Raw genomic sequence first — 9,801 nt, 5'->3', positions numbered from 1 at the left:
GGGGATGGTTGGGGTGGTCTCGACTGGTGGGGTGGGGATTGTTGGGGTGGTCTCGACTAGTTGGGGATGGTTGGGGTGGGGTTGGTTGGGGTGGTCTCGACTGGTGGGGTGGGGATTGTTGGGGTGGTCTCGACTAGTTGGGGATGGTTGGGGTGGGGATGGTTGGGGTGGTCTCGACTGGTGGGGTGGGGATTGTTGGGGTGGTCTCGACTAGTTGGGGATGGTTGGGGTGGGGATGGTTGGGGTGGTCTCGACTGGTGGGGTGGGGATTGTTGGGGTGGTCTCGACTAGTTGGGGATGGTTGGGGTGGGGATAGTTGGGGTGGTCTCGACTAGTTGGGGATGGTTGGGGTGGGGATTGTTGGGGTGGTCTCGACTAGTTGTGGCTGGTTGGGGTGGTCTGGGCTGGTTGTGTTGGAGGTGAGGTTGTGGCTGGTTGGGGTGGTCTGGGCTGGTTGTGGTGGGGGTGAGGTTGTGGCTGGTTGGGGTGGTCTGGGCTGGTTGTGGTGGGGGTGAGGTTGTAGCTGGTTGGGGTGGTCTGGGCTGGTTGTGGTGGGGGTGAGGTTGTGGCTGGTTGGGGTGGTCTGGGCTGGTTGTGGTGGGGGTGAGGTTGTGGCTGGTTGGGGTGGTCTGGGCTGGTTGTGTTGGAGGTGAGGTTGTGGCTGGTTGGGGTGGTCTGGGCTGGTTGTGTTGGAGGTGAGGTTGTGGCTGGTTGGGGTGGTCTGGGCTGGTTGGGGTGGTCTGGGCTGGTTGGGGTGGTCTGGGCTGGTTGTGGTGGGGGTGAGGTTGTGGCTGGTTGGGGTGGTCTGGGCTGGTTGTGGTGGGGGTGAGGTTGTGGCTGGTTGGGGTGGTCTGGGCTGGTTGTGGTGGGGGTGAGGTTGTGGCTGGTTGGGGTGGTCTGGGCTGGTTGTGTTGGAGGTGAGGTTGTGGCTGGTTGGGGTGGTCTGGGCTGGTTGTGGTGGGGGTGAGGTTGTGGCTGGTTGGGGTGGTCTGGGCTGGTTGTGGTGGGGGTGAGGTTGTGGCTGGTTGGGGTGGTCTGGGCTGGTTGTGGTGGTCTGGGCTGGTTGGGGTGGTCTGGGCTGGTTGTGGTGGTCTGGGCTGGTTGTGGTGGGGGTGAGGTTGTGGCTGTTTGGGGTGGTCTGGGCTGGTTGTGGTGGGGGTGAGGTTGTGGCTGGTTGGGGTGGTCTGGGCTGGTTGTGGTGGGGGTGAGGTTGTGGCTGGTTGGGGTGGTCTGGGCTGGTTGTGTTGGAGGTGAGGTTGTGGCTGGTTGGGGTGGTCTGGGCTGGTTGTGGTGGGGGTGAGGTTGTGGCTGGTTGGGGTGGTCTGGGCTGGTTGTGGTGGGGGTGAGGTTGTGGCTGGTTGGGGTGGTCTGGGCTGGTTGTGTTGGAGGTGAGGTTGTGGCTGGTTGGGGTGGTCTGGGCTGGTTGTGGTGGGGGTGAGGTTGTGGCTGGTTGGGGTGGTCTGGGCTGGTTGTGGTGGGGGTGAGGTTGTGGCTGGTTGGGGTGGTCTCGACTAGTTGGGGATGGTTGGGGTGGGGAAAGTTGGGGTGGTCTCGACTAGTTGGGGATGGTTGGGGTGGGGATTGTTGGGGTGGTCTCGACTAGTTGTGGCTGGTTGGGGTGGTCTGGGCTGGTTGTGGTGGGGGTGAGGTTGTGGCTGGTTGGGGTGGTCTGGGCTGGTTGTGGTGGGGGTGAGGTTGTGGCTGGTTGGGGTGGTCTGGGCTGGTTGGGGTGGTCTGGGCTGGTTGTGGTGGTCTGGGCTAGTTGTGGTGGTCTGGGTTGGTTGTGGTTTTCTGGGCTGGTTGTGGTGGTCTGGGTTGGTTGTGGTGGTCTGGGCTGGTTGTGGTGGTCTGGGCTGGTTGAGTTGGGGATGAGGTTGTGGCTGGTTGGGGTGGTCTGGGCTGGTTGTGGTGGTCTGGGCTGGTTGTGGTGGTCTGGGCTGGTTGTGGTGGTCTGGGCTGGTTTGGGTGGTCTGGGCTGGTTGTGTTGGGGATGAGGTTGTGGCTGGTTGGGGTGGTCTGGGCTGGTTGTGGTGGTCTGGGCTGGTTGTGGTGGTCTGGGCTGGTTGTGGTGGTCTGGGCTGGTTTGGGTGGTCTGGGCTGGTTGTGTTGGGGGTGAGGTTGTGGCTGGTTGGGGTGGTCTGGGCTGGTTGTGGTGGTCTGGGCTGGTTGTGGTGGTCTGGGCTGGTTGTGGTGGTCTGGGCTGGTTGAGTTGGGGATGAGGTTGTGGCTGGTTGGGGTGGTCTGGGCTGGTTGTGGTGGTCTGGGCTGGTTGTGGTGGTCTCGGCTGGTTGTGGTGGTCTGGGCTGGTTGTGGTGGGTAAGGATGTGTCTGGTGATGCTGTGGTCTGGAAAGAGCACTCTCTGTCTCTCTCTCTCTCTCTCTCTCTCTCTCTCTCTCTGTCTCTCTCTCTCTCTCTCTCTCTCTCTCTCTCTCTCTCTCTCTCTCTCTCTCTCTCTCTCTCTCTCTCTCTCTCTCTCTCTCTCTCTCTCTCTCTCTCTCTCTCTCTCTCTCTCTCTCTCTCTCTCTCTCTCTCTTGGCAGAAACATGTCATCTACTATTTAGCACAAAGAAGGTGTTGTTCACCAAAGGGTGGATGAGAGACATACTTTACTTATTAAATTACCACATGAATATGTGTGTGAAATATAGAGCTCTGCGGTCATCGACTCAACAGGCATTTCATCACATCAACCTCTAGATGGTAGTGTTTACCGTAAAAACAGACTGGTGACCAACTACTGCTGCAAGACCTGTCCAACACACTCTCTCTCTCTCTCTCTCTCTCTCTCTCTCTCTCTCTCTCTCTCTCTCTCTCTCTCTCTCTCTCTCTCTCCTTCTTTCTCTGTCTCTCTCTCTCTCTCTCTCTCTCCTTTCTTTCTTTCTTTCTTTCTTTCTTTCTCTCTCTCTCTCTCTCTCTCTCTCTCTCTCTCTCTCTCTCTCTCTCTCTCTCTCTCTCTCTCTCTCTCTGTCTATCTCTCTCTTTCTCTCCTCTCTCTCTCTCTCTCTCTCTTTCTCTTTCTCTTTCTCTTTCTCTTTCTCTCTCTCTCTCTCTCTCTCTCTCTCTCTCTCTCTCTCTCTCTCTCTCTCTCTCTCTCTCTCTCTCTCTCTCTCTCTGCTCTCTCCTGTCTCTCTCTCTCTCTCTCTCTCTCTCTCTCTCTCTCTCTCTCTCTCTCTCTCTCTCTCTCTCTCTCTCTCTCTCTCTCTCTCTCTGTCAGATCAGAGGAACTCACACAGATGGATGTAAAATAGGAGTGGGAAATAGCTAACTGCATTCAAATTCAGGAATGACACGTCATAAATCAATATTTTTATACACCTTTAGATGTGTACATTTCTCTTTGGATAGTCAATTTATTTCTCACATGCAAAGAAACTAAATACCAATTCCAAAGGGATTTGTTACTATTTATAAAGAGACGTCAGGTAACATTGGACTTGTTTAATGTAATAAATCTATCAGGCAAGTATTGATTAACTCTGTAATAGCCTGGAATCCCTAGCGGACAAATACATTGACCTATTACACCAATGATATTGTGTTAATAATCATTAGTACTTCATCTACAATAGACTTCAGCTGATTAGTGATCTGTTGTACGTTCACTTCTATAAAAGCCCATTGCGCTATTTCATAGAGTGAGGGCTATTTGAACTGTTGTGGCCAGTATTCCAACGGTAGCCATGTGTAACTGACAAATCACACGCACAACGTTGGTTCTCCTCTGTTCCTTGTTTTAACGATACTTTAATAAACATCCCTACGAGCTCTCATTTCACGGATATCTAACGGAAAATCTTGCGATGATAGTAATAACAGTAAGTTGGTGCAGTGAATGAATCGGCTCAAAGGCTGGGAGCATCTCCGCAGCCTGCAGCATCTCACCGAGACTTTCCATCAGTCTGGTCGCGGTGCTTGGTAACCGATGTAACGGACGTTCCTCTCGACCAATCAGATCTATTTTCGGATCCCCATCAGCGAAATTGTAATAGAGAGGGCGTCCAATGAGGAGGGTCGGAGGTGGCGACGTGTTATACTTCAACCCCCCTATGGGTTTATTCAGAGTTAGTGCAAGATATTCCGTTCTAGGAGAGAGTGAACGGATAAGCGCCACACACACACCATTCCACACCGTCATAGCACTGAATGGACTTGATACGGGCTATCACGGATTCAATTAGACGCGTTCCAAAGAATGTGAATATTATTTCTTTCTTCTTTTTTGACATTTGTTCAATTTGTATTTTTTTTTAACACGAAAGGAGGCGCAATTTCAATGGAGAACCTCGGTGAAGTTGACACATGATGGGACAAGCAAGCCGTGTGCATTATTCCATCACTGTTCAGCTAAACAGGTAGCAAGCCAAGCTGACTATTTTACCGTAGGCTACCACCGGGAAAAAAACATTACGACTGATATTGGAGCTACCGGTGATGCAGAATGACTTCATGGTCCGAGGAACCCGCCGCTCGCCACTGATCAGCTGATATTGTTTGTCGGAGAGGAGAATCATCCGCAGTCGACATTATATGACCGACTGAACGGAGCATCAACGCTTTTCATGTAAAGTTCAATGCCAAAACAACGAACCGTGAAACGTTTAGAAATATAATTCATTTTGTGTCTCTTCTCGCCAGCGCTGTTTTTTTTCTTCCTCACAGTCAACCCGCCGTTATATCAGTAAACCAAAAAAGGCATTGCGCTTCATAGACTTGGACTTGAAGAAATCTAACGGCTGCGATCAATACCGATATCTTACCAACCGGAGTAAAAGCAGGATCTTCCAACTCTGAATAGGATTTGTATCGAATAGGAGAGGAGGCTACTATGCACTACCGCAATTTGGGGCATCAGAAGAAAACGCATTCCAATTATCTCACGCACTAAAGGGGATTTTCTTTCGGATAACGGTAAGAATATCCAGAGCGCACTATTATAGGATACATTTAAATTATATTAATTGTCGCTGCCTATTTACAACGGTTAAATAATGGTTATTAAATTCATCCGTTGAAATTCAGAAACACAGGATATTTGATTCCATCCTACATCCTATTTAATCACAATAATTGAAGCGTAATGGATCTCGGCTGCCTGTAGCTCCTTCAGAAGTTACAACGACGAAGTGCTTATAGAGGCGTTGAGGAATCGTTATGGGCATAATGTGTAAAGGGTCTGGGGGAGAGAAGAGGGCTAAGTCACAGACCTGAATGGCTGTTTGAACGCTCACTGCAGTATTATATTATCCTAAGGGCTTTTGGGATGTAACGGAAATAAGTGTCGAGGAGCTAAAGAGGAGAGGAGATGGGTAAATGGTAGATTACAACCATTGAGATACATTGAATTAAGGTTAATGTTAAATTCATTCATCAAGGACAGTGCGATGCCATGTGTTTCAGATGAGATCTTGTTGTTTTATTTGGTAGCACATACCACCTTTGCTGTAGTCACAGGGTATTATGATCAAATATAGGATATTTTTGGGAGTGATATTACGTTGGATATTACCAGTTTGATTTTACGCAATCTATCTAAGCACCGACCCCTGAAAGTGTGAGCGCCACCCCTGATCTGGGGCTGACTGAAACCACTCTAATACAACTCTTATCTATTCATAGGGGGTTGTCCGTGTGTGGAAACAGCCCTTCTTCAAATGAAAGATTTCACCAATCCATCACTCTGACATTCCACATTGCATTGAAAGAAGAAGAAGAAGAAGAAGAAGAAGGGATTTAAAATCCACAAGGCAGGGTCGAACACTGTAACCACAGGACCGTTGTTACCATGGATCTAACCGATTTTTACTTGTTGGCTGCTCTTGTTGCCTGTTTTTGGATGGACCCTTCTATAGCCCAGGAACTGATCTATCCTATTAGAGAGGAACTGCAGGAAAACGTTCTCATTGGAAATATACCAAAGGACCTGAACGTCTCCCATACAAACGCTGCTACCGGAGCTAGCGCCAACCTGGTCTACAGGCTGGTGTCTAAAGCCGGCGACAACCCTCTGCTCAGAGTGCAGAGCAGCACGGGAGAGATATTTACAACCTCCAATCGTATTGACAGGGAGAGGCTCTGTCCCGGCCCCTCGTTCGAGGAGAACGACTGCTCCTTCGAGATCGAGGTGGTGATTTTACCCAACGACTACTTCAGATTGATCAAGATTAAGATCGTCGTCAAGGACACCAACGATAACGCTCCCATGTTCCCGTCTCCCGTCATCAACATCTCCATCCCGGAGAATACGCTGATCAACAGTCGTTTCGCCATCCCCTCTGCCACCGACCCCGACACCGGCCCCAACAGTGTACACAGGTACCAGCTGGTGAACGGGCAAAGCGCCTTCGGGTTGGACATCGTGGAGACGCCCGAGGGGGAGAAGTGGCCGCAGCTCATCGTTCAGCAGAACCTGGACAGGGAACAGAAGGATACGTACGTCATGAAGATCAAGGTGGAGGACGGAGGCACGCCACAGAAATCCAGCACCGCCATCCTCCAAGTCACCGTCACAGACGTTAATGATAACAAGCCGGTGTTCAAGGAGAGCCAGATCGAGGTCCACATACCGGAGAACTCGCCTATAGGGACGTCCGTAGTCCAGCTACAGGCTACGGACGCAGACGTCGGGGCGAATGCCGAAATCAAATACATGTTCGGGACACAGGTGTCCCCAGCTACCAAGAGACTATTTGCTTTAAACGGCACCACTGGCCTTATAACCGTACAGCGGCCCCTCGATAGAGAGGAGACCGCCATACACAAGTTATCTGTGTTAGCGAGCGACGGCAGCTCCAGCCCAGCCAGAGCTACCATAACTATAAACGTGACGGACGTGAACGACAATCCACCAAACATTGATCTGAGATACATCATCAGTCCAATAAATGGCACTGTGTTCCTCTCAGAGAAAGACCCAATCAACACCAAGATAGCTTTGATCACCGTGTCGGACAAGGACACGGATGTCAACGGTAAAGTCATCTGTTTCATCGAGAAGGACGTCCCCTTTCACCTCAAAGCGGTGTACGACAACCAGTATTTACTAGAGACGTCGGCGCTGCTCGACTTTGAGGGGACCAAAGAGTACAACTTCAAAATCGTAGCCTCCGACTCTGGCAAGCCGAGCTTGAACCAGACAGCGTTGGTGAGGGTGAGGCTGGAGGACGAAAATGACAACTCGCCGATCTTCAGCCATCCTGTCATCGAGCTGGCCGTCATGGAGAACAACAAACGCGATCTCTTCCTCACGACTCTCAGCGCCACCGACGAGGACAGCGGGAAAAATGCGGAGATCGTCTACCAGCTGGGCCCTAACGCCTCGTTCTTCGACCTGGACCGTAAAACCGGTGTCCTCACGGCCTCCCGGGTGTTCGATCGTGAGGACCAGGATCGGTTCCTCTTCACGGTAACGGCCCGAGACAACGGGACGCCTCCACTCCAGAGCCAGGCGGCAGTCATCGTGACGGTACTCGATGAAAACGACAACAGCCCCAAGTTCACCCACAACCACTTCCAGTTCTTTGTGTCAGAGAACCTGCCCAAGTACAGCACGGTGGGGGTGATAACCGTCACAGACTCAGACGCCGGGGAAAATGCCGCCGTTACGCTTTCCATACTCAGCGACAACGAGAACTTTATCCTAGACCCGTACTCTGGAGTAATAAAGTCCAACGTGTCCTTCGACCGGGAGCAGCAGAGCTCCTACACCTTCGACGTCCGGGCGGTGGATAGCGGGCGGCCGCCATGTTTCTCGGCCGCCAAGGTGACCATCAATGTCATCGACGTGAACGACAACACCCCCATCGTCATCTACCCCCCTTCCAACACCTCCTTCAAACTGGTCCCCCTCTCGTCCATCCCTGGGTCGGTGGTGGCCGAGGTCTTTGCTGTGGACGGTGACACGGGGATGAACGCAGAGCTCAAGTACGCCATCGTTAGTGGCAACAACAAAGGTCTGTTCCGGATCGACCCTGTGACAGGAAATATCACCTTGGAGGAGAAGCCTGCTATCTCCGACATCGGCCTCCATCGGCTGGTCGTAAACATTAGCGACCTGGGCTACCCTAAGTCCCTGCACACGCTGGTGCTGGTGTTCCTCTATGTGAACGACACGGTCGGCAACGCCACGTATATCTACGACCTCATTCGCCGCACCATGGAGACGCCCCTGGACAGGAACATCGGGGAGAGCAGTGAGACTTACCAGAGTGGAGACTATCTAACCATCATGATCGCCATCGTGGCCGGGGCGATGGTGGTGATTGTGGTGATCTTCGTGACAGTCCTGGTGCGCTGCCGTCACACCTCGCGGTTCAAGGCGGCCCAGAGAAAGAAGCAGGGCGCCGAGTGGATGTCTCCAAACCAAGAGAACAAGCAGAACAAGAAGAAGAAGCGTAAGAAAAGGAAGTCGCCCAAAAGCTCCCTCCTGAACTTTGTCACCATCGAGGAGAACAAGCCGGATGACCCGGCTCACGAGCCCATCAACGGCAACGTCAGCCTGCCTGCCGAGCTGGAGGAGCAAAGCATCGGTCGCTTTGACTGGAGCTCTGCTCCCACTACCACCTTCAAGCCCTCCAGTCCGGATCTAGCCCGGCACTACAAGTCCGCTTCTCCGCAGTCCGCGTTCCACCTCAAAGCGGACACGCCGGTCTCCGTGAAGAAGCATCACATGATTCAGGAGCTCCCTCTGGACAACACCTTCGTAGGGGGTTGCGATACTCTCTCCAAGAGATCCTCCACTAGTTCAGACCACTTCAGTGCCTCGGAGTGCAGTTCCCAGGGAGGATTCAAGACTAAGGGACCCGTACACCCGCCCAGACAGGTAAAAGATAACTTTTACTGGTCTATAAGTACTGCGTATAACTGCCCGGTCCAACAGTGCTGAACTCCCTTCTACACTATACACTATACCTAACTTGGTGTTAACGTACACATAAACACCAATGAGAAAGGGGGGAAGCACCCCCACTATAAGTATCACTATAAGTCCCACTATAAGTCCCACTATACGTCCCACTGTACCTATTAAAAACCAAAAAGAAAATGACATATATATGAATTCATGTGTGACGTGTGGTTAGCTATGGACTGAAGAAAAAACAAAAACACGTGCATACTTTTACTGTACCCTTTGAATCTCCTACCTACAGTCTCATGCTGTTATTATGTTCCCCCTTTTTGTTTTTTAAAAGTTATTTTAAAAATATATTTCAATCAAACATGTTACCAAGATGGCAACTGTCTAAAGCCTTGTCAGATTCTACAGATACATGACCTTTAAATGGGCCTCAGAGGTCGAATGAGATAACTGGTGTCCTGCCTTCCAAACAGCCCCCTATTCCCTTTATAGTGCACTACGTTTGACCAGGGTCCATAGAGGAATAGGGTCCATAAGGGAATAGGGTCCAAAGGGCTCTGGTCAAAAGTAGTGCACTATAAAAGGGAATAGGTGGGGGGGGGGGGGGGTGCATTTGGGACGCAGCCTAGATGGTGTAATTGATATGTTGCAAAGATGCCTTCAAAACATTTGTGAAAGAAACATTTTTTTCTTGCCTGTCTACTCAGCTCACCATTTAATCATTGATTATATTACGGAAACGTCTAATACCACATCACCAGGAGGAGAAACATCTAGTACCACAACACCAGTAGGAGAAACATCTAGTACCATCTAGTACCACATCACCAGTAGGAGAAACATCTAGTACCACAACACCAGTAGGAGAAACATCTAGTACCATCTAGTACCACAACACCAGTAGGAGAAACATCTAGTACCATCTAGTACCACAACACCAGTAGGA

The 9,801-nt window shown here is 51.1% G+C and overlaps 2 protein-coding genes across 2 annotated transcripts in view; one reads left to right on the top strand and one right to left on the bottom strand.

Moving 5' to 3' along the window:
- Positions 1-331: 331 nt before the first annotated feature.
- Positions 332-4,525, bottom strand: LOC129840306 (uncharacterized). The gene is made up of 3 exons (XM_055908107.1): positions 4,428-4,525; positions 1,557-2,303; positions 332-1,511 (listed from the first exon to the last, which is right to left on the bottom strand). The coding sequence occupies exons 1-3, from the start codon at positions 4,523-4,525 to the stop codon at positions 332-334; spliced, it is 2,025 nt and encodes a 674-aa protein (XP_055764082.1).
- The window catches only part of LOC129840483 (protocadherin-9), a 137,129-nt gene continuing 131,400 nt past the window's right edge, over positions 4,073-9,801 (top strand). The window contains exons 1-2 of the mRNA XM_055908399.1: positions 4,073-4,909; positions 5,618-8,819. Coding sequence (XP_055764374.1) covers positions 5,784-8,819 — 3,036 coding nt within the window. The 5' untranslated portion in view covers positions 4,073-4,909; positions 5,618-5,783. The remainder of the gene's footprint in view (positions 4,910-5,617; positions 8,820-9,801) is intronic.

This window comes from Salvelinus fontinalis, chromosome 41 (assembly GCF_029448725.1).
Source record: "Salvelinus fontinalis isolate EN_2023a chromosome 41, ASM2944872v1, whole genome shotgun sequence".
Taxonomy (NCBI): domain Eukaryota; kingdom Metazoa; phylum Chordata; class Actinopteri; order Salmoniformes; family Salmonidae; genus Salvelinus; species Salvelinus fontinalis.
The sequence above is the reverse complement of the archived record's forward strand: the minus strand, read 5'-3'. Positions and strand labels throughout refer to the sequence as shown.

Bases quoted from the DNA above. Each gene is read 5' to 3' on its own strand.
- LOC129840306 (XM_055908107.1), bottom strand. From the start codon at position 4,525: ATGTCGACTGCGGATGATTCTCCTCTCCGACAAACAATATCAGCTGAT. The intron at 2,304-4,427 runs GTAGCTCCAATA...CACCACAACCAG, and splicing joins GAAGTCATTCTGCATCACCG to CCCAGACCACCACAACCAGC. The intron at 1,512-1,556 runs GTCGAGACCACC...ATCCCCAACTAG, and splicing joins ACCCCAACCATCCCCAACTA to TCGAGACCACCCCAACCAGC.